General features: G+C 30.1%; 1 protein-coding gene across 3 annotated transcripts in view; it reads left to right on the top strand.

The window, feature by feature from the left end:
• The window catches only part of LOC107450310 (cell adhesion molecule 1), a 191,721-nt gene that overhangs the window by 101,845 nt on the left and 63,734 nt on the right, over positions 1-26,142 (top strand). For all 3 annotated transcript variants that reach the window (XR_015428656.1, XM_016066071.4, XM_016066072.4), the window contains exons 2-3: positions 10,470-10,681; positions 22,944-23,079. Coding sequence is in view for 2 of the 3 variants with exons in the window: in XM_016066071.4 (XP_015921557.2) it covers positions 10,470-10,681; positions 22,944-23,079 (348 nt within the window). In the remaining variant the exon portion in view is untranslated. The remainder of the gene's footprint in view (positions 1-10,469; positions 10,682-22,943; positions 23,080-26,142) is intronic.

A 26,142-nucleotide genomic window follows, 5' to 3' on the forward strand; every position in this document is an offset into this window, starting at 1 on the left:
AATGGAAGATTTTAAAACGCTTTGGATTTTTTATGCTATTGTTAGTATTCAGATTTTTATATTATTATAATTACAAGAATTATTATTATAATTACATCATATTAAATGAATTATTTCCTTTAATTATCACAGTATAAATTCATTTTAGTCGAAATTATACTTTCTAATATTACATATTTATGAGTTCAGTAAAATTTGCTTTTGCAACTGTATCCGCTTTTCAATCAAAATCTGAATTTGTTTCGCGGGATGAAATTTGAAAAAGCATCTTAAGCGATCTCCAAGTCGACAAAGCTTCAAGCATGCCATTGACATTTCTTAAGGATATTTTTCGTAACTTCTAAAAAAAATTTTATCCTAAATATTTTAAGAGCAGGTGCTCTATTGAAGTATTTCCTACCTGAAAAAGAATTACTTCTAAATATTTTTCGTTTAAAACAATATCACTTTATGGAAATATCTTATTTAAGGGAAAAAAATATCTATTAGGGTAATGAAAAAAATTTCGTATGCGTAAAGAGAATCGGTTAAGGAAAATTAAAACGAAGAACGTTGGCAGATTAGCAAAAACATTGTTCACGGCTGTTATTCCGTAGATCAGACTATTATTTTATACATTAGGCTACTGTTCTATACATCAGGCTGATGTCCTGAAAATTAGGTTGCTATTCAATAGATCAGGCTTTTTTTTCTATGTATCAAGCTGTTGTTCTATATATCAGGATGTTATTCTATAGATTAGGTTGTTATTCTAAATATGAAACTGTTGTTCAATGCATCAGTATGTTATTCTATAGATTAGGTTGTTATACTAATATGAAACTGTTGTACAATACATCAGGATGTCATTCTATAGATCAGACTGTTTTTCTATACATCAGACTGTTGATCTATACATCAGGATGTTATTCTATAGATTAGGTCGTTATTCTACGTATTAAGCTGTTGTTCTATACATCAGGATGTTATTCTATAGATCAGGCTGTTGTTCTATACATGAGGAGGTTATTCTATGGATCAGGCTGTTATTCTAAATATCAAGGCTAATGTTCTATAATATTATAATATTATTCTATAGAGCAGACTGATATTCTTTAGATCAAGCTGCTGTTCTATAAATCAGGTTGCTATTCTATAGATCAGTCTGTTATTCTATATATCAGGCTTCTTCCATACATCTGAGGATCTATGTAATTTGCATTGTGTATTTTCCACTAATATGAGTTTCAGCTTCTACTCTTAGGAACATATTGTCAAATGCTATATTATTTTCAAAATAAATACAAATAAAATCTAACATATTAGATATAATAATGTTTATTTTTCTTCTTAAAAAAATAAAAAAGTCTTCTTAAAAAAGTAGCATTTCTTTTTTTAAAATAAACAAATAATATTTTGGAGCAAAATTTATAGTTTTTGGATTAAAAAAAATCCGGAAACTTCTTTAATACGACACGGAAGTATTAAAATTTTAAACATATTATTGATTTTAGAAGGGTTTTCTATTTAGAAATAATTTTCCACGGATAAGATAAGTGAAAGAAATGTTAAAATTTAATTGCATATAGCCGTTAAACCTTTATGATCAGTCTTTGTTGCATTCAATAACATTTATATTTATTGATATTCGAAGACCGCAAAAAGTTAGTTATACTTTTAGTTTCACAAGAATTATATTATACAGATACATTTTTTTTAAAAACTAACGATATGTCCAGATAATATGAACAACTTATGAATGTTTACTTATATTTTTTAAAATGAATTTACTTTAAAAATTCAAATTTCTGATATGAAATCTCAAATGCTTCTTCTGAATATGGGATTATTTGAATTAAAAAAAATTGAATAAGAATGTGATATACAAGATGATAAAAATAAAACAATTAATGAAATAGAGTAACGGGAAAATAATAAGGTAAAAATATGATTATGAGGTAAAATAAAATTAATGAAATATATTTAAGGTAATATGGCAAAGTAAATAATAAGGCAAAGCAAAATTAAATACAAAAAAAATGTCTACTAAAATTCTAAAATATCTGCAATTTTCACTTAATTTATGAGTCAAATTTAAGATTTATTTAAAAAAAATTATCAATTAGACGAGACTACACTGAGAAAAAAGTATATTCAAAACTACCAGAATAAAAGTAAAATTTACCATGTTTCTGACTCTATGAGAATATTAAAAAGCTCGATAATGTTTTCCGACGATTCTTGGAAATAATATTAATTTGGTAATAATTTTGGAAAAATTTGCAATAAAATGTGGTCTTATAATGTGTGATAGTTTAAGTTAGTTTTGTAAATATGTTTTGATAATTTTGTCATAATACCTTAGAGAATGGCATAAAATCCATTTATTCGGTTAAATGCATTTTTTAGTCTTTTTTTCTTTTCTAAATGTGTAATAATAAGAACTGTAATTTTAAAAACCAGAATTTCCAGCAAACCGTTATTATATCAATGTAAAAATTACCAAATGACTGCTTTAAATACCTTATATTTCTTTTTATTAATCATTAATATGTTTTTTTTTTACCATGAATGTTACTATCATGGAGTAGGTTAGTTTTTCCGGAATATTTTTTTTGTGCAATGTCAAATTTTGTGGGGATTAAACTCAAATTAAGCGTAAAGGAATGCTACTTGTTTAAATACTTTCTTTTAAATTAAAATATTGTCACATTACGAATGATATTTTATGCTTAAAAGTCACATTCTAATTTATTATTCTCAACTTTGAGATTTCTCTATTTTCAACTCATTTGGTCTTTGAAAAACTTTGCACCATACGAAAAATCGAAATATCTTTTAAGTGATTCATATTTTTATTTGCTAGCAACTGGAACTCATTTTTGAACACAAAGAGAAAATCGATAATGTTCTAAATTTTTAATTTTCAATTATGCCTGCACTTACTTTTTCCTAAAGCGAACGTTGGAGAAAATAATTTCCTCTTCGAAATTCTTAGAAGTTTAGTTGTTGAAAAAATATATTGCTTCAAAATGAAATACTTTCTAAGTTGTTTTTTTTTTAAATTTTTTAGAGTTTTAAAAGGGAAAAATTTTTCTATTTGTAAAAATTTAAGAATCACACTTTTTAAAAGCAAGCAAAGTATTGAAGCATAATATTATTTCACCACTTGCTGCTTAAAAGCTATTTTAACTAATTGGAAACAATTCATTTGTCATTATTTTAACTTCGGTTCATGATACATAAATTCAAAAAATGCGTAGATGATATTTACTGTAAACTGAAACTGATAAATATTTCAAAATCAGCAAATAAAATTTTTACTGTGGCAACCGACATCATTTTATTTTGATGAAAATTTAAAACGGAAGAAAAACAAAATTTACTATTCCTTTATTAAAATTTGCAAAGAAACATCCAGGTTGCGACCGTCACAATTTACGAATCTTTTTGTTAAAACTTTCCTAAGTATCTTTTAAATAGAATTAATTTTAATTAGCAAAGAGAAACTAAGCAGCATTTAAAATTCAATTTACATTTTCAATCTTTTTTTCTTTTGAAAATACTGCGTCGAATGAGATTTATAAGATCTTGTTATTACTCTGCATTATTTTTTTAATTTCTTATTTTCCTTTCTAAAATAAACAAAGACATATATTTATGTATTTTAAAACACAGAAAGAAAAATAAGAAACATTTAAGCTCCTCCGGGCAGACATTGGATACACTTCTAGTAAATATTTGACATAGAGAACAGTTAATGTAAACACATTAAATGCGCAATGAGTTAATATATTGAAACTAAATATTTCGTTTTGTCAACACATCAAGTCACAGTGTAAATAGGACTTGTAAACATATAAACCAGAGTTAAGATTAAACGAAAAGCTCTTAAAGTTTAATTTCATAACGTTTATTTATCGTAGTACTACTACAAAAATAGCTGCAATTATTGCAATTTTGTTTAGACATTTTTGAAGGGAATTTTTAAAACTTAACCTGTCTCATGTTAGATACAGAATTATTAATTTATTAAAATTTGGTAATGATTCCATATTTAATTACATTTCACGAAAGGTTAAAATAGTCAATATTTGGAAAACTGCAGCTTCAAACCAAAAGGAATGGAAGTTATTGGCGTTATTTAGTAAATCTTATATTTGAATTTAAAAACCTGAACTTTTATATGTTAGACAGCGAAACTTGAGAATATTAAAGCTAAAATGTAAGAATTGATAACAAATTTTCATAAAAATGTAATTAAAAAAGAAACATATTAAATTTTATTTGAATATGAAATTTTAAGATTGAATATTAAGTCAAGTTTCTTCGACATTGAAAGTAATATTTTAGCATGTACAGTGCTCAAAAAAGATGGACTACCCTGATAGTCCGTTCCCTGAGTAACTTTTGATCTAATGATCCGATCTTCACGTTTTAGGACTCAATCCGAATGATTCGATGAGCGTGACCTCAAATACGCTAATTAATTAGTGCAGCAGTTATTTTAAGCTACGAAATCAGTCATAAAACCTACTTTCTTTGAATAAACATACTGTTTTTATGGATTCGGATTTCTGACCCCCAAAATATTGGGGGGTAGCCTCAATTCAAGAAATATGATCAGGAGAGTGATCCGAAGTTTGGACGCCCTCAATGTTAATGTTACTTTTTGCGTATTTCGCCATATCTCGAGATGTTTTTAAGTGAATTAAAAAGTTTTTGCTCACAGTTATAAATTTTGTTTTTCTAGAGATAATTTCATGCAAAAATACCTTTCAGTAAATATTTATGATTTTTTATTATTTTATTTAATAATGGTCAAAAAAATTGAATACTTTAGGCATATTAAGTAATTGAACTAAGGTATGCAATTTTTTACATAATTTTAAAGAATGTAATTTTACATGGCAAAATACAAAATTTGAGTGAAATTGGTTTCAATTCGCTTAAAAAGTTCTTGAGATATGGTAAAATACGCTAAAAGTAAAATTAGTATTAAAGGATCCAAACTTTGGGTCGCATTCATGATTAAACTATTGGGACCATATTTCCCAGATTGCAGCTATCCCCTCTATTTTGTGGGTCAAAAAATCGAATTCGTTGAAAACGAGGTATGCTTATTTAGAGAAAAATGTTTTTATGCCTTATTTTGTAACGTAAAATATTGTTTGGACCAACTAATTAGCATATTTGAAGACTCCCCCTCGGATCATTAAGATTGAGTCCTAAAATGCAAAGATCCAATTATTAGATCAAAATTTATCAAGGGAGGTCAGTTTATTTTCTGCGCACTATGCCGGGATATGAAAATTACATTGAAGTAATAACCTACAGTCAGAACAAAGAAAACCTTGCAGCATGACTAAAGTTACAACAACCTGCTTACAACATTTTTTTTCCTTTTCTTTTCACTAAATAACGCTTTTTTCGTTAAACTTAGCTACTTTTTAAAATGATTTATATTAAATATACGTAATTAGAATATATAATAACCTTAAATAATAATGATTTGTTTAATAAGTTAATAATAATATACAATAGTACGTTTTAGATACGCATTTACAGCAAAGCAAGACACAACGTAAATAAATCACAAATGAATGTGCATAAATTGACATACTTTAGTTTCAGTTTTATGGACAGGAACCTTCCTCTGGGTCTAAACGTCAAATGAAAGTAGAGAAGTAAGTTGACAAACCCGTGTAGAGTGGTTTAACCAATAGGGACAGAGGAACAAGTTTGGGTCAGGCAATAATAAGGAGGAGATAAGAAGCAGGTGTAAGTGGATTTGGCGGGAATGCTATGGTTCAACAGATTTGATTAAAATGGACTTCTAAATATTGGGAAATGGTGGGATTCTCCAAAGACCTTACCATTTCCCAATATTTGGAAATCTATTAACTAAATTGTTAGAATTTTTCACAATATTGAGTGACTACCAAAAATCAAGTTCCGAAGGTAAAGAGCAGTGTTGAATGATTTTAATAGAATAAAACTCAAGCCTGTCATTTGTATTCTAACTGTGTTTATAGAAGAATTCTATAGAAGAATTTTAATTTCCTGGTTTTGAACGTAAGTCGAAATTTAAGAGTAAGTCTAATTTTTCCGATCTACGTAAGACCACATTAACACGAATAGCTCAGCTGTTAATATCGCAATAGGGTCTTTATAAGTGGTGAAATTTAGTTTATAGTTATGCTACATATCACAAAGTATACCCTATTTCTAGTTGTTTTCAGACTAACACTGAATTCAATTATCATGAACTGTTGAATTCGATAATTTTTTCCTCGGCGATCTCATGAGTTGTTATTCTCCAGTTTGTATTAATTTTGCGTCTTTATCGGCTTAAATTGGTGTGGAACATCTTCGTACGTGTTAAGCAAAGTTTTGCAGTTAAGAAATTTTGGAAACTAATTTTGGTAGTAGCGTGTTGCCAATACATCTTCTAAAAACACATCAGATAATTATCGACTATTGTATAATTATCGCTTTATTGTGACCTAGTGAAAATGTAAAACATGCCGAACTTTGTTTGATGCTTTGAACTTTCCATATTTGGAATTACATTGAACAATCACTGCTTTGAATCAAACTACTTTTTTAGAAGCAAGCCTTGCTATATCTGCTGTCAAAATATATAATGATTATGTGGCTTAAGTGTGAAATTGGCTGTGATAAAATATAAGTCCTATAATTGGAAAAAGCGAAATTACTTTCCAGCCACCCCATTAATTGCTGATAATCATCAAATGATATATTTCGAAAAAAAAATTTAAAAATCTAATGTGTTGCTTATTTTTACTACTGCATGCTGTGAAACAAATCTGCTATATTTACAGAAAAAAAAACTCAGTTGTTGTGCCAGTATGAAACCGTTTATTTCACAGAAAAATACCGTTATTTAAAAATGGTCTCCTGTTTTTTAAGCAGATAATAACTGTTATTTTAACAAACAAACGCTGTTATTTTAAGAAAGAAAATAATTATGTCAGCATTGTGGTCAGTGCGAACCAAGAACAGAATTCTCATGATCAGTCAACACCGGGATTCGAACACGAGTCACCTAAACGGAAGATGAGCGCTCTCCTCCCTGAGTCATAACCCCCCTGAACCAAGGCAGCTCTAGTGCTCCTCTAGAAAGAAAAATCTTAATTTGTATTTTTTCCAAAGATGGCGTTCCAAAGAGGCGAACCGGGTTCAAATCCCAGTCGATACGAATTCCGCATCCACAGTGCTGACGTGAAATATGCTCAGTGATAGACGGATCATGGATTAGAGTCTTCTTGGCGTCAGGCTAACCTTGGGAGGTTCTCGTGGTCTTCCTCTCCATGTAACGCAAATGCGGGTTAGCTCCATAAAAAAGTACTCCACGGAGTCAAAATTTCTCCCAACACTCGATCCAGGAGTTCTCTTGTCTTCTGGATTGGGTTCAACATTACAAGGCTACGGAGTTGAACATTAGTAGTCGTAAACCCATAAAATTGAGTCGGCTGTTCAACGACGGTTATAAAAAAAAATCTTACTTATTGAAATTATGTTTTAGTGTAAAAACATTTAAAACTATATTGCCCCACCCTTATAAAAATGCCTGGCATTTTAATTTAATATTATCTAAAATTATATCTAAATTCAGATAATAATCAGGTAGAGTATTTATTCAACAATGAAGTTGAATCTTAATATTATTTATGCGATGTTCAAAATCATAAAATAATTGCTGAAAGGTAAGATCAAGTATAAAATATATTCTTAAAATAATTTAAAGAAGAGTAAAGCTGTCTTACGGTAAGCAAAACTGCTTGGACAACACTAGATTTTGAATTAACAGTTTTAATCCGTTTATGATTATAAAGTAAAACAGAGAAAGACTGTTTTGTGTGAAACATCTTTAAATTGACAAATATGGGAAAAAACCTGTTAGAAAAACGGGAAGTTTTCGCAATGCACAGGTATATCTGTACTTATCTGTAAAATCTGTATTTATCTTTAAATAGTTTCTTCTGTACAAAAAATTCTGTAGAATTTACTGTTATATTTTACAGGTTATAAAAAAAATTACGTCAATACTTGACAACAATCAAAATTTTGTAGTTCATTTAGGAACGAAACATTTTCTAAACACATAATCGAGCATGTGCTTCTTCTCTTTTTCATCACCTTTGATTAGTATCATCAATACAAAATTTCAGATTTAAATCATTCAAATATTAAGAGGACCGGAAACTAATGTCGTTTCGGCACAAAAATATTCGTTAGTCTTTAAAACCAATTCATTTTTCTTTTCATCCATTTCGATTTATTTTCGATCTTGCATTGACAGGTTGTTGCTAACGAGGATGAATGTATTATTGATTAAAAATAAAATCTTGATAGCAAATATCAAATGCACCGAAACGACGCTACTTTCCGGTCCCCCTAATGGAAAGAAAATTGAGAAATATCATTAAAACTTCAGCTTCCTAGACGAGGTTAAATTGATTGGTAGTAAAAATTTGCAACTTGAGTAAAACAGACAATTTTATTATCAATAAAATTAATCCAGCAATTTCAAATGGCTCAACTTATCACTCAAAGTAATTTTAAAAACTTGTCAAAACGTTAAGGAACGAGGTGAATACCTGTAAAGTTTCAACAGATTTCTCTTTTGTAAAACTAACAAATTTAAAGTTCTTAGAGGAATTACGCTTTGCATGAAGAAGCATCAAGTGTTGTAAAAGCGCTATTCAATCAAAATTTCTTAAAGAAGTGTCCTTCCAAAGTGGAGATTTAATAACTTTATAAAATGAACGCTTGTAATCGTTGTTTTGATACCACAGTGTTGAAAAGTTTCTCGAAGTAATTACAAGTTTTAATAAGATCTTTAGGATTGCAAGATTTTTAAAGGAGTAATATCTTCCCTTTTCTTGTCTTAAAACATGTCATTCACGGTATTAGTCGTCTGCAACTGCATAGATTTTTTTTGGGGGGGAGGGGAGGGGCATTCAATTTTTATTTTTAACGTGATTACGCTCTTGTCCAATTATTTTATTTTATTTCAATTTTAAATAATTTATAAGGTATTTAAAAAGACTTTTGTTGTAAGTCTCGTGAACTGATGTTCACAAGATTCTTGTTTTTTTTTTTTTTTTTTGCTTTTTTCTTAGATCAACCAATAAAAACAGAAAACGGAAAACTTTTTTGTATCTAGCATTGAACAAATTTTTCTATGTGGTGAACTATTTGACTCAAACGCGCTTAAATGGAAATTTAATTTGTATCAATTAATGATTCGTCAAGCTTTCATAGTATTTTTGTTTTTACCTCATCTTTCTACCTCAATGAGTAAAACTTTATCTTTTTTTAACAGAAATTCTAAACATATACGTTTAGGGTTCTTATTAAGGAGCATTTTATATAAGTCGGCAAGCTTTGGAGATTTATTGAAAGGAAAATAATGTTTTACAAATTGTGATTAAATGTAATTAGGTATTTGTGCTTCTAAAAAATTATTGAATTCTATTTTTTTCAATATGGAGAAAAAAATTCGGATAAAATTACTTTATTAAAGAATAATGACATTTCTGGTTTTAAAAAAAAGAAAAAAAACATAATTCTGGTAAATAAAGCAAAACGTATGGTATTTAAACCATTTATTTGATGGTAATTTTACCGTTCATAAGGTCAGCTTACTAGAAATTCCGGTTTTTCAAAATTATAGTCCTTATTATAGGTCCTTATAATAAATGCGAACTTGAAAGTATCTTCATCGAATAACGAGTGTACAAATTGCAAATTGTAACTCGGTGACCCGATGTCACAGTTATACTGGATGATGAATAGCTACACTATAGGAAAACAGTTTGTTGATGCTTCACGTAGAAAAAAATCTAGTTAAATTACCGTACTGTATAATAAAGACAATTAAAAAAATTTAAATAAAAATAATAGTTCTTCTGATATTAAAACTAAAATGTACGGTATTAAAACCATTCATGTGGTAATTTTTCCGTAGATCTGGCAACCTTTTATCTGAAATTATAATTTATATTACCAGACATTTAGTAAAAAATGCAAAACCTGAAAGTAAATTTAACTGAATAAATGGTTCTAATGCTATGCTAAGGTATTATGATAAAGTAACCACATTTTACCCACGTTACCATAATTTTGTAAAACCGTATTTCATTGTTAATCTTACCAAAAGTGCTTCATAAAAATTACCGAGCTTTTTCATAGAGCCAGAAACACGGTAAATTTTACCATGTTCTGGTAGTTTTGACCATCCTTTTCTTCTCAGTGCAAATACATGTGTATTACATTACATACCTTACACATGATGCGAGTTTGTTCAACCTACATAATCCCCGCTCCCCTAGCATGACGTAACTGTAAGAATTTTCTTAGAGCCAAAATAGTTTAAGCTGCTCAAATGTAAGTTAACTTTTGTTGTGGTATTCTACTTAAATTCCAGTCAAAAATTGTTCTTTTTTCCTTTTTCCTTGCAGTCGAAGTTTGCCGTTGCCTGCGTATGGTAATGCTGGACGTTCCCACTGCTGCCAACCAAGGAGAATCAATAGAGCTATCATGTATATATGAATTAGAAAATGACAGGCTGTATTCCATAAAGTGGTACAAGAACGACGTTGAGTTTTACAGATATGTGCCAAATGATTGGCCACCCGGTCAATTCCTGCCACTTCCTGGAGTCAAAGTTGACGTATGTTGAAATATTGCATCAATTATTTTCCTTCATTATTAGAATTCAATATTTAAAATTGAGATAAAAAGTATCAGGAATGTATTATGTACGACGTTGAGTTTTACAGATATGTGTCAAATGATTGGTCACCCGGTCAATTCCTGCCACTTCCTGGAGTCCCGCAGTGGACTGATCGTTAAGACACGGTTTCCAGCAGATCACCGAAGTCAAGCATCACTGGCTGCGGTCAGTGTGCGGGTGGGTGACCACTTGGATCAGTCTGCGTAGGGACCGAGGGTGTGCGGTATTGGTCCTCGTTAAACTGTGCTACCGTAGAATGCTCGACTTCGCGCGCAGGTCGTCGGGCTACCGAAGCGGACGTGCCATCCCCTCCGCAGAGGATCAAAATTGTGATGGCATGTCTTCGGATCATCCTCCGGGATGTTTCCCAGACCGTCGCCAATAGCCCATTGTGCAGCTCTAAGTGCGGCGTAAATTAACAACAACAACAACGACATTGAATTTTACAAATAGGTGCCAAATGATTGGCCATCCGCTCAATTCCTTCCACTTCCTGGAGTCAAAATTGACGTATGTTGAAATATTATATCAATTATTTTCCTTCATTACTAGAATTCAATATTTAAAATTGAAATAAAAAGTATGAAGAATGTATTATGTGTAAATATAATAGACCAGATATCAATTCCATCAATAAACCAGATTCTATAATTAATTTTAATTGGATAACAAAATAACTATCGATAGTAAATTGTTCATCTCAATGTTTGCAAATTTATTTCTCCCTGAGTTTTACAATACTTTGTTTTTATATGAAAGCTATTTTTAAATACGGTGATATGATCTTTCAGATCTCGGGGTTTCATTCATTACAAAACGCCTTTAACATAAAATATATTTAATAACAAGAAGGATGATGATGATGTTACAGTGTTATGGAGGAAAACTGTGTAGAAACTAACTGATTTTACATTGCTGCGCAGAGCGCCATCTATTGAGTATTAGAAATAATTAATATGGAGAAATAAATAATATTAACACTTCCCCCCGATGAACTCTTAGTTCATAACAATTTAGTCATTTCATATATTAATCAAAGTTATTTTTCTCAAATGTAAGGTACCAATATTTAAAATATAATATAATCTTACCTTTTACAATATGAGCCCTTCTTAATTATATAAAGATTATAATGCAATAATATTAATTGAATTCTTAAAATAATATGTTTCATGAGCATTAGTTCAAACCTTTAACAAATTATTACCAAAAAATGAAATTATTGAAATTTAAGTAAATATCAATTGATGAAATTAAATTATCATATCATGAATAATAAATCAAGCAATTTTCACAACACAAATTCTTTCACATGCAAAATATTTCAATTTTAAACAAACATGCATTTAAACAAGAAAATATATATGTATGCATGTTTTCTTTAAATCAAAAAGTTCAAATAATATCTTAAGATAAACTTAATTTGTAAGTTAAATGAATATCTTAAGTAATATTGTAAAATAAAATGTTCAAATAATAATAAATGTGAATTTAAAGTTCAAATAGAATGTTCATATTAATTTAATTGTCCACTTCTAAATTATATAATAAATTTATAGGACGTTTTATTATTGACGTATCTGTTTTCAAAGCACATGCTCTTATTTTGTTATCACGTCCTTGAAATGTTTCCACAATTTTTCCAAGTTTCCACATGCTCCTTGGAAGTTTGTCATCATGAATCAAAACAATATCATTTACCTTAAAATTTTGATTACCTTTATCCAAATTTACATAATTGACAGCTCTTAAATTTAAAAGATAATCCCTTTTCCATTTCTTCCAAAATAGATTTATAAGTCTTTCTCGATATTTAAATTTTTTAATTATCATTTTTTTGTCAATCATGCAGTCAATACCGGATAACTTGACTGACGGTAAACTTATTAATCGTCTTCCAAGTAGCATGTGGGATGGCGTTAGAGGAAAAGTTTCTGGAGAATCTGTAGTCACGTAAGTAATAGGCCTCGAGTTAATCACAGCTTCTATTTCACATAGTACTGTTTCGAGTTCTTCACTAGATAAAGATGTTTTCCTCAGTAATTTCCGAAGAATGATTTTCATTGAACGAACCATTCGCTCGTAGAATCCACCCCACCAGGGTGCTCTTTCAACGATGAATTTCCACATTATTCCTTTTGAGGAATAAAACTCACTCACTTCAGAACTGCTCAAAATAGTCCACATTTTTTTCAATTCAAACTCTGCTCGTTTGAACGTCTGAGCATTGTCTGAATAAATTACAGAACACAGTCCTCTTCTGGAAATGAAGCGACGAAAAGCAAGTAAAAATGCTTCAGTTGTTAAACTGGAAACAATTTCCAGGTGTATCGCTCGTGTAACTGCACAGGTGCATAGCATGATGTAAAACTTACTGTCAGAATCTTTCACAAATAAGGGTCCAGCAAAATCCAGGCCAGTAACTGAAAATGGAGGTGACTGTTCTATTCTGTCTTTAGGAAGAGGAGCCATAATTTCTCTTCCTGATCGAACATTGAATCTCTTACATAAGACGCATCTTCCAATTATTGACTTAATAAATTGCCGACCTTTCGGAATCCAAAACTTCTCTCGTACCTGCGTTAGTGTGTCTGAAATACCAGAGTGTAGGGTCTTTTCGTGTGCTTCCTTCACTATCAGTTCTGTAAATTTAGTTTTTGATGGTAATAGTATAGGATGTTTTTCATAATAGTTCAAATTGGAGTGCTGTAGTCTTCCACCCACAAGTAGAATCCCTTTGTCAGAAATGAACGGATTTAAGTCTCTGATTTTTGAGCACTTCTGTAAATGTTGTCCTTCCTTTAAGCAATCTATATCCTTACTGTAGTTCTTTGCTTGTACGTGTCTCAACCAAAGGTTTTCAGCTTCTTCTAATTCTTCTGCAGTTAAATCATTTTTGATTCTATCTTCTTTCTTCACTCTCAAATTTGTTATAAATCTTCTAATCCAGGCTGTTATTCGGTAAACCTTCTTAATAGAACTAAATTTGTGGATATCGAAAATTGAATCGTGAACATTATTTTCACTTCCATAATTAACTGCAATAAATTTTGATCTCTTTTCTCCATCTACATCTGATCTTCTAAAATTTTCTTCGTTTTTCGGCCATTTTTCTTCGCTTAATGTCAACCATGTTGGTCCATTAAAAATAGTTGCACTTGAGAGCAAATCATTAGCACTGCATCCTCTTGATATGATGTCAGCTGGATTATCGTTTCCCTTTATGTACTTCCAATTAGAAGGATCTGTTAAAGTTTGGATCTCACTTACTCTGTTTGAAATAAATGTCTTCCACTGATTTGCATTTCCTCGAATCCAACTAAGGGCTATGGTTGAGTCAGAATATAGTATATAGTTGTTATTTATTTGAAACACTTTCCTTAAAGTATCCAATAATCTGGAACCTATAAGAGTGGCCATCAGTTCTAATCTTGGTAGACTCAACTTCTTCAATGGTGCAACGCGTGCCTTTGAAGTAACGAAGCTTACGTAAAATTTTTGATTTCTTTCATATCGAATATATGCAATCGCTCCATACGCCTTCTCACTTGCGTCACAAAATATAATTATCTTATAATTCCCTACTTCGGAACAGCTATCTTCTTCATGAAAATAATATCTTGGTAGTGAAAGTTCCTTTAATACATTTACTTCCTTATACCATTTTTCCCATTTCAGTCTTAAAATGTCTCCGAATTCCTCATCCCATTCTAAGCCTTGTTCCCATATTTCTTGAAGAAGAATTTTAATTCTAATCGTGAATGCTGTTATATATCCCATTGGATCAAATAATTTCGATGATATGCGTAATACGCTTCTCTTAGTATTTTTCACATTTTCCAAAGAGTCAATTAAAGAACTTAAATCTAAATTAAATTCATCCCTTAAAGTATTCCAAATTAATCCTAAAACCTTTAAAGGTACTGTTTCTTCACTAGGATATTTTTCAAATTTCGTGTCTTGCCATTTTTGGCATAACTCCTTAGAATTACTCTTCCACTTCCTAAGATTTATTGATGCATCCTTTAATATTAATTTAGTGTCCCTGGATAATAGTAGTCCATCTTCAATCGTATTTGTACCAGTAATAAGATCGTCGACATACAAATTTTCATTTAAAACCTTACACGCCAAAGGATGAGATTCTTTATAATTTTTGATATGATACTTTATTGTTCCAGCCAGTAAAAATGTTGATGATTTTACTCCGAAAGTTACGGTTCTATTGCGAAAAACCTCAATTTTCTTGGGAGGGAATTGCTCTGACCAAAGAAATCTAAGATAGTCCCTATCATGTTCATCAATTAGCAATTGTAGGAAAGCCTTTTCACAATCAGAAATTATTCCTATCTTAAACTCGCGAAATTTTAATAGTAAAATTAAAAGATTGGGGTTTAGATTGGGACCCGATAATAAGTTATCATTTAGAGAGTAGCAATTTTTTTCTTTAGCCGAAGCATCAAAAACTATCCGTAACCTTGTAGTTTGTTTATCATTTCTAATTACTGGATGATGAGGTAAGTAATAAACCATATTTGGAACTATTGATTTATCATTAACAGGTTCTATTATTCCTTCCGATAATTGTTCTTTAAAAATACTAGCATAATTATCATGCAAAGAAGGATTCTTATTAAAACGCGATGTTAAACTACTTAACCTTCTTTTAGACAAATTAAAATTGTCAGAAATGTTTACCTCATCTTTAAATGGTAATTTAACTACGTATCTGCCATCCTGAAATTTTATATTTTGTTCAAACTGTTTTAAAGTTTCTTGCTCTAAAGGTGTATTCTGAATTTTATCATTTATGCCTAAGCTTTCAATATCCCAAAATTTCCGTAACTGTAAATTTATATCATCACAAGAATTATTTTCACTAGTTAATTCCTCACAATTAAATTTTTCCTTACAATAACATAAATTTTCAATGATAGAGTCATTTTTTAAATCTGAATGAGTAATCCCAGTTACGCTTCCGCCGAGTAATGTTTCGACATAAAACAAATCTTTAGTCAACTCCTTTATGTACCCAGTGTGGAGTTTCCAATAATAATCTGCTCCAATTAATATATCAATGGAATTTATTCCTTTCGAAAGGCATACATCAGTAAGCGCAAAATCCTCAAGCAGCAACTTTATTTTACTATTATGCGGTGGGAAAGAAGCACGTGTTATGGTACTTGAAACCAATAATTCGAACTCTGACCTTCGAGTAGGATATTTTTTATTGCTTATACTCGCCTTTACTATATCAAATGTTTTTTCTTGCGGTTCACGGCTTCCAAAAGTATAAACTAATAAATTTTCCTTTCTTATTATCGGGAGATTAAGCTTTTGAGCTAATTCTCTAGTAATGAATGACCTCATCGATGCGGAATCAAATAAAATATTTATCTCCTGCGTTTTGTCTGCCAAATGTAAATTCGCAACACATGTTTGTAAAATCACTGACTGAAATTCCCCTTTTTGTCCCTCTTCGACATGAGAAACGCTGGCTACGACTGTATTTTTCTCTGCGGTTTCTTGCGAACTTTCGTTTTGAGTTTTCGGAATTCCAAAACAAATTATTTCGTGATGAGATTTACTATTACATTTTTTACAAGGACTAATTTTACTCCTACATTGTGAACTTAAATGTGATTTACGGAAACATTTAAAGCAACGACCTTCGCGCATTAATCTATCTCTTTTTTCAGAAACCGACATTTTTTCACAAATAAATGAATCATGTTCTGATTTACAAAATACACAATTAAATTTTACATTAGTAGCCAATGCTGAAGCTGTGGGAATATTCGATCTGAACTGTTTTTTGTTATTTATTACTTCCCTGGGATTATAATAGTTATAGTGTTTATTTTTCTTAACATTATCATGGAATATGGTAGATGATTCGCGTACTTGAATTTCTTCCTTAATAAATTGAATTAATTCCGAAACATTAAATTCTGATTTTGATTTTCGTTTGCGGTTGTATTCTAAAGTTAAATCTTCTGGTATTAGTTTTAATAATATAGGGCATAATAAGTGTCCATATGTTCCAGAGACTACATTTAAGCTTTCTAAAGATCTAATGTTTACTTCTAAATTATCATATAAATTCCGTAATGCTCTAATATCAGTAGAATTTTTTACGGGATCAAGATTTAATAGACGATTCATATGACTATTAATCACTAAATCTTCGCGCCCAAATCTATCTTTTAACAATTCTATACTTTTCATATAATTTTCTTTAGTCAAAGCAAACCCTTTAATGGCATTTAATGCAATTCCACCCAATAAACTCTTTAAATAAGTAAATTTTTGTATCTCAGTTAAACTTTCGTTTTCATGGATCGCGATTTCAAATTGATTCCAAAATTCAAGCCATAATGTTGTTTCTCCGTAAAATTTGTTTATGCTTAGTTTTGGGAGTTTAACTGCATTACTTATTTCTGGAACAAATTTAGATTGTGCGCTGTTAAATGATTCTTCTCCTCCTCTACTTTCTTTATTGTTTTCTTTCAAAAATCTTGCGATTCGAGATTGCCACTTTATTATTTTTTCCGAATATTCTTCAATTCCAGTAATTTCATTTTCTATTTCCTCACTTTCAATTAGTGGTTCAATTCGATTATTTATTGCTTTCAAACTTTTATTTTTATCAATTAACTGTTCCTTATAATCTATTAATTCTTCGATCTTTTCTTTAGTTTCAACATTATCATCATTCATCAAATTTTCAATCTTTGTTATTAATCGAGTTGTTAAAGAGCGAATTGTTTTTCTTTTATTTTTCAAATCATCGTATGAATCCATTATTTAAATCAAGTGCACTCACCTTTAATCAAATTCTTAGCTCCAGGTTGGTGCGCCAATATTAAATACGGTGATATGATCTTTCAGATCTCGGGGTTTCATTCATTACAAAACGCCTTTAACATAAAATATATTTAATAACAAGAAGGATGATGATGATGATGTTACAGTGTTATGGAGGAAAACTGTGTAGAAACTAACTGATTTTACATTGCTGCGCAGAGCGCCATCTATTGAGTATTAGAAATAATTAATATGGAGAAATAAATAATATTAACAGCTATCTTGGCACTGTCAAAAACTATTGGCAGTTTAACTTAAAAAAATGATTCAACCTGTTACGGGTTAAAACCCATCCAATAGAAGACTGAAGGTTATTGAAAAAAAAAATGGTTTCCATACTAGCCAGCACAAGTTTGCCATATGACACACATTTCCATGTGCTTTTTTATCATGGCATTTGTCAGAAAGCCTAATAACCGCCTGCCGTATACCTAGTACCATGAAAGAATTATGATAAAATTACCGTACTCTACCGCAAAGATATTTCGGATAAAATAAAACAACAGAATTTCTAGTAATAAAAACAAAATATCTATCGATATTTAAACCATTTATGTGGTAACGGTTTCCGTTCATATGGTAACGGTTTACCGGAAATTCCAGTTTTCAAAATTGTAGTTCTTACAACCGTACTTTTAGTAAAAAGTATAAAACTGAAAAGTAAATTTAATGGTGGTTTGGTTGAATGGTTTAAATATCGATATGGTTTTGAATGGTTTTTATACCATGCTCTAAGGCATCATGATAAAATTATCAAATTTTAAAAACAATATTTTATGGCTAATTTTATTAAAATCCTTTCCAAAGTACTTCGGTAAAAATTATCAAGCTTTTTAGTGTTCCCATAAAGTCAGAAACCATATTCCATATTCTGATAGTACCACATTTTTGTCTGGTAAGTATATTCTTTCTTAGTGAACACATTAAAAAAAAACGCATATCTTAGGATCAATAATTTTTTGCCAAGGTTAAATAATGAAAAAGTGAATTTATTATCGAAAATACTGTAGAAAGTCGTAGTGATGTAATTTTTACATAGCCGATTTTAAAACTTCTACATAATTAATTTTAAAAAAATATATATTTTTTGTGATTTCATTATTCATTGTTAAAAATTTTATTTTTAAGTAATCTGAATCGATAAATGTAACATGATATTTACAGATTAAGCATAATTGATATTTTGAAATATACCAAGTTCTGCAAAAGTTTAGCATTAGATGTAAAAGAAGAATGTAAACAAAATGCTATAATGTTTTTTTTTTCTTTTTTGAGATAATTGAATAGCTAACTACAAAATTACAATTTATAATAGTATAAACATTAAGAGTCTTTAAAAAATTTTGAATGATAATATCGTTTTTCTAATCATTTATCCAGTTTATCCCCCTTTTGGAAATTTTTATCCATACGAAATGAAAAATATTGTTCACACTTAACTCAATAAAAATAAAGTTTTATAAGACAAATTTTAAATAAATTCAAACTTCTATACATAAGTTTCCACAACCCATTATACACGATGCCTGAAATCTATTGTTTAGTACACGAAGCCTTGTCTTGTTTTGAATTTGATGGCGTACGCGCTTTATTTGGACATCATCATGCTTTTCAACTGTGTTCAAGAGTAATAGTAAACAGTACGCATGCGTCGTCATTGCTTGCGTTGCTCTGGCGACCGCTGCTATTTGATAATTTTTTTAGAATACTTTTTTTTCACTTTTAAATTTTGTTATGCATTAAGTAGGTGAGTTTACTTTTGAGATATGTGACCAGACATATCCCATAAATACTTCTTGAGTTGTGAATAAAAGAGAATTTCATCATTTGAACGATATTTTTTTGTTTTCATTGTTTTAATTAAGAATCTGAAACTCTAACCAACAGTTCATACTGGATCGTTTTCAATACTAATTCAGGTGAATATCACAAATAAAGAGGGTCCCAAATTGATTGACGCGGTCCCAAAGGTTAGAGTTCAAGCAAGAAAAAAAAAACGATGCCAATGGTAACCTGTGATCGCCTTGCGGCAATCACAATTTTTTAATTTATTTATCTATCTTTTGTCAAGAAATGTTTAAATAAAAGACTTTTCTTTCTCATTAGAATTAGATCAATGCCATATTCCAAATGTCATACTTTACAATGCGCATTCTTTTACAATGCTTTCTCTAAATCAAAAGAATCGTCACTACAGATACAAATTGTTCACCTCACCAAAAAGCTTGATAATAATCACTATTGCGTGACTTGAGTCTTGCAAATTGGCTTTAATGAATCATTATTCCGCTTCGTTCTGAAATTTAGCTTAAGCGTTTTCTTTCGTTGAAAATAGTAACTAATTTCATTAAATGTATCATTTGTTTGTTTCTAGTTTTGGTTCTTTTCTCCAGGTTGTGTTACAGAGCACGTATGATATTGCATTGTTGTGAGAAATTAAATATAGTTTTAACCCTTTAATGGGCCGTGGGAAGTATATTTCCAACGGACTTCATTAACTTTTAGCTGTCACGAGGAAGTTATTTTTATACTTATGATTTGTGCCACCATCTGCTAACAACTTCAAGAAATATTTAAAAAAATGAAGGGCTTTACTTACATAAAAGTGGGTAACAGTAAAGGTTAGTGAGGGGTTAAAAAAAAGGCCATGGAGAGCTATTTTGTCTTATACACTATGTGTTAGTTCTTTGATCATTTCTCATCGAGTTCATTGCAATTATATACACAGAGCTCATAAATTTGGCTATGGAACATCCAAGTTGTAAATATGTAACGGTAATGGCTATGGCAAATTAGGCCCATAGGGCCCATACTCCAACTTGAAAACAAGTGGAAAATTTAGAAGTTAAAACAGGTACAAAAAATCTTAAAGCACAGCAAGCTAAAAGTAACGACGTAAATGGCCAATAGAAAATCACAGTAGAAAGTCAATGGCCTACAGAAAATAAATTGGTAAATTTAGTTGTTGAATACCCATGACGGCAGCGAGTCTAGAAATTTCTTAATTTACAAAGATAAATTTTAAGGTCATGAAATATCACGTTAAAAGATTTTGTCTACTTTAAGGTTGATATAAAGGTATAAATTACTTAAATTTAAATTTAAGTAAAGTTAAAATGTAATAATTATTGCGAAGAACACATTTGATTCTAAAAGAATTTCTTTAATTTAAATATGTCTTTCTTTCTGGATTAGAGATATGTTTGAATTAGCAATCGAATTTGGCACAAATGACATATTATATTACCATTAAAAATTATAAGTTATATTTTATTAAAAATACGGCAGATTGTTGTGTTAAAATAGATAACACTTCTGTATTGATTGCGTACTTATAAATAACATAAAAAGTTTTCCTCCAAATGAATTTTTATCACTGAAAACATTTCATGGTTTTCGCTACAAAATTTTTTTTGTTTTCGTGTGTATTGTTTTAAAATATTTATTTAAACATATTCATTGATAAATAAATTGCTTTTTTTTCTTATTGTTTCTAATTACACTTGGGAAGATGCGGACACCTGTATTACACCTGTGCTTAATATAATTAATGTGTAAAAAAATAAGAATTTAGACCATTATTAATTTCAATGCATGATACTGAAACATAATTCAGTTTAAATAAATACTTTAAAGAATTGATGATTTCACAAGTAGACAATTGGAAGAAAAAATTATAAGTGTTCAATGACTAAATTTTTTTTATTCATAGAAAATTTTACGTTTATAGATAATTTTAAAAATTATGAATTTTATCAATTTAATGAAAATCATGGATCTTTATCAAAAATTTAAATATCGAATCGTAAAATGTAAGAATACTAACGAAAAATTCACTTTAGAATATCAAAACGCACTCTTCCATTCTGTGAAAACAGTTTTATTAATAATAATGTATGTATTGGTCACTGTACATTCAGCTTTCTGAACTTATTTTTTAAGAAAATGCAAATGGATCACACATATACACACGCACTTTTAACACTAAAAATATCATGTCAAAATTTGACAATATCGTCATACGGTAATTAACATACAGCTATTAAATTTCAAAATGGCCGATTCACGCTATTCGTCGAAAATGACGTCACTACGTGTGCGAAGGGCGATATGTATCGGCTAGTGAAAACTTGACTTTGAATACAGATTTCGTTTTCTCATGTGGACTTACTTCATTCTTGTAAAGATTTACATAATATCAGTATTAGGTCTTATTTCCATGACTTTGACTTGAATAGAAATTATCACAAAATTGTGCGAATTGTAAATAGTATTTTCATTTTCAACTATTAAAAGAGATATTTATTTAGTCGTATGCATTATAATATTTGAACAGTAGTGTTTTGACTATTTTTCTTGTCATCAGTGCCTTTTGAAATTCAGTAAATAACATTATTGTTTTCTATTGAACAAACATTTCTTTTAGTTAAATAAAAAGATGTGAAATATTAAGTTAAAAAACAAATTTGGAAATTAATATAGTTATATATCTTGAGACAATAATAAAAGTAGAAGTATATTATTAAATAAAAATAAAGAAAATCAAAAAGTAACTCGTTTTAGGTCAACATTTTCGAAAATTTTAAAATATCGCTTCAACGCAAATCGATATTTACCATCACGTTTCCCACAAGTAGTAATGTCATTTTCGACCAATAGCGGCCACTTCGAAATTTAATCGCTTATCGGTTGAAGCTTTGGTACGCTTGCCCACCTTTCCAAATGGACTACTTTTTACCTATTTTAAGAATGGCATTACATTGAAACAATATAACAGAAATTATCTGAAAGAGAGTCTACAGAGAAATCAAAACAGGTATTTTCTGATATCTCTTAACGAGAATTCAGTTATTGGCTATCGAAGTGGTCTACAGGTGGCGTAGAGCAGAACTCTTTACCTATGGCAACATTTCACATGCTTTTACCATTAGCGTGTGGAGAGTCATATGAGAAGGAAGTACGTTAGTTTCTGTCTTGATTTTAAAATAGATTGAAATCTTTTAGGTTAGGTAACATCATGGAACAGAAAACTACATTGAACATAGTTCTAAGAGAAAGCGTCGGAAAAATTTAAAAAAATATTTTTGACAATTAAATATGAAAAATATTAAAAGGGAAAATATCGTAGTACATTTCTGCACAATTGAGAAGAGGAAGAGAGGGGAGAGTCAAAACATGTAACCAATCTTCTCACCAGATGGCGTATTTGAGCGTTGCGATCGCAAATATGCGTTTGAACAAGAATTTACGTAATTTAACATAGATTCTTATTTTTCTCGCGGTATTTTAACAGACATTTTGTACAGTGTAGTACTCCGTTTTTATTTTGTAGCTGTCAAAGTCCGGGAGGAGGTCAGTTTTTCTTCGAAATGTGGATCTCAACAGTACAGGAACATACCGCTGCGAAGTATCCGCCGAAGCGCCTTCTTTCCAATCAGTAGAAGCAGAAAGAGAACTAAACGTCATGGGTGAGTCACATAATTGAATGGCTTACTTTATTGTATTTTAATGTATTTTTTCTTCTATATCTATATTTATATTTCTTCCAGGCAAAGCATGTAAATCATAATTTTTGCATCAGGTTGAACTATACTAGCGTCCAAGTTAATCCATCTTAAATTGCACGATACTATGATTCAACTTATACAAAAAAAAAATATTAGTACCTAACAAACGTATTATGAGTATCGATCATGAGTACTGAAGCATATTATGGATACTTAAACGAAAAACGTATTATGAGTACCGATTTTATATTTATCATTTGCATTAAACGATGTGTAACATTTAGCCTGACGTTCTTGACGAAATTCGTATCTTTTAACAAGGGAAAATAGTGCGATAGTGGTGCAAGTTTTAACGGTGTTATGAATACAGATTTATCACTTATTTGTGTTAATCGATTTGTAATATTAGGCCTAATGCTTTTGACGAACTTCGCATACTCGAACAAATTATAATAGTGATAGCAGGTTTTAACGGTGTTATGAAAACCAATTTTTTACTTATTATTTGCATTCATAGAAGTGTAACATTAGGCCTAATTCTTCTAACGAAATTCTTACCCCTATCCCTAAACACGTAACAATAGTGAAACAAGTTTTAATGGTATTATGAGTACTGATTTCATATTTATCGTTTGTATTAATCGATGTGTAAGTTCAGACTTAATGCTTTTGTGGAAATTCATATCCTCAAACAAATGGTGATGCAAATTTGATGGTATTATGAAGGCCTATTTTATACTTATCATTTGCATTGATGGATGTTATAACATTAAATTTAATTCTTTTGACAAAATTCTTATTCCCGAACAAATGACGATAGTAATAGAAGTTTGAACTCTATTATGAGTACCGATTTCATACTTATCATTTGTATCAATCGATGCGTAAAATTAGGCTTAATGTTTTTCACTAACTTTTTTTATTAAACGAAGAAAATTTGGTTAATTTTTTACTATATTCACAAATATTTTTGTATAAGGAGTTTTCATCTACCATTTTATAATACTTATCTCTTTTGATTGCAATATTTTTATAAATTTATTCCTCCAAGCATAAGCATGCTACATGCTAGGCATAAGCATTATACATAAGATAATAATAACCAGAATTATAGCTGTGATAGAATTCGATGCATAGATACCACTAGTTGATTCGTTGCTGTTTTGTGAGAAGCCGGGAGAACTGTATTAATATCACTGTACTTTTGAGTGTTGATCATGAGAGCTGTATTAAGTTCACGGTCGTGGTTGCTCCTGTGTTACCATTAGTAGTCGAATGTATGCAGGCTGACGCTGTGTGTGATCGAGAGTGAGTAGGTACAGTGCCTGGAGGGGGATAATGTCGCAGTCACAAGTAGCAAGTCAACTGTTCAATATGGACCATCCATCGAAGTAGGCGTGTTTAGATCGAAGTGGGCATTTTGCCAAGGTAGACGTTTTCACATCACGTCCGGGTCACCAATGTGGGGCGTATGTCATCTACAATGTCAACCTTAATCTATGAAAAGTTACCCCAACATAGAATCGAGTTAACATGTCTTATATACCAGGGAATTTGAATTATATTTTTGTAGTGATAGATACATTGCACACATATTAATATTTGCATAGAAATAATATTGATAGTTTCCGAGAATTCGGTGAACATTTTAATAGAGTTTAAATCTTAAGTCGAAGTTCAATTCTCAGAAAAGTCCTTAGTCTGAATTAGAGTTCGAGTGGAATATCTCAACTACCGATTTCACAACTGATTAAGAATTCAAAAAATGTATGTTTATTCAGAGAAAGTAGATTTTTGGGTCTGATTTATGCAATTTGAAATATCGTCTCCAAAAATTAATCTTTATTTGTGAAGTGTGACCCTTACGTCAATTAATCCTAGTACGTGAAAATCCGATCATTAAATCAAAAATTATTTAAGTTGTTCGCTTTTCTATTTTGCGCACTGTATACTCAATCATTTAAACGTTTATTATAGTTGGACATCGGTTATAGTTCAGTACTTTTTATTCTAATTGTTGCTTGTTGTTAAATATTATATCAAATTATATTTCAGTGTTATTAACAATTTAAAAACACTTTGCACTGTTAGAATTTTGACTCTAAAACTACGGTAACCGGTGGTTGTTTGTATATGCGATAAACCGTAAAGTTTACAGTAAAGAACTTTTTTTTTACTTTTACGGTTTTGACACCATTTACATTTAGTCTGTTTAAAAAACCATGAATACTAAACTACACGATTTTTTTTAAACTATTTACAACTAGAATGGCTTCAAACCCGTAAAAATAAAATTTAATTGGACATTGCAGCTAAGTTTTTCGTTCGAAAATGGGCATGAAAGTTAGGTTGTGCTGTGTTTCTTCAAATGAACCGTGGAAGGAAGTTTAATTAGTTTATTTAGTTGTTTCACATATCGTAAGAGATGGGAATTACTAGACATATTTGAATTAAGCATCTTATAATGCTGCCATCTATGGGTAAATGAAAGCATCATATTATAATAGTCCAGGGTTATAAATTTGGGAGTACAAGACACTGGGAACACTTCACGAGTTAAAGGGAATGAATAAAATATTGTGGTGTCAAAGCTGAAACTCGAACTCCAGTTTTGTCGGTCATGTGACTTGTAGATTAGCCCTCTCGGCTATAATATGCACGCAGTTGTAAGGAACTAATGGGCTATATTAGGTGGGTTTAGTTAGTGCTATAAAATTCTTGTTGCTATAAAATTGCTATAAAATTGGTGTTTAACCCTATTAAGTGAAAGCAGTTAATAACCGATTTTTTTGACCGTTTACAGTTTGATTACCATCTTATTTATGATTATTTGACCATTTTGTTTAAACATAATAAAATTAAAATAAATAAATAAATCGTTATTTAATCATATTATCCAAGAAATTTCTAATATTGTGCACTTTGATTATGATTTATTGTTTTCAAAATCAATTAGTATCGCAACAAACTGGAGAGAGAAAAAACATAACAAAACAAAACACAACAGGTTTTTTTCTGAGTAAC

This window comes from Parasteatoda tepidariorum, chromosome 8, assembly GCF_982258835.1.
Source record: "Parasteatoda tepidariorum strain Cologne lab strain chromosome 8, Ptep-v5.0, whole genome shotgun sequence".
Taxonomy (NCBI): Eukaryota; Metazoa; Arthropoda; class Arachnida; order Araneae; family Theridiidae; genus Parasteatoda; species Parasteatoda tepidariorum.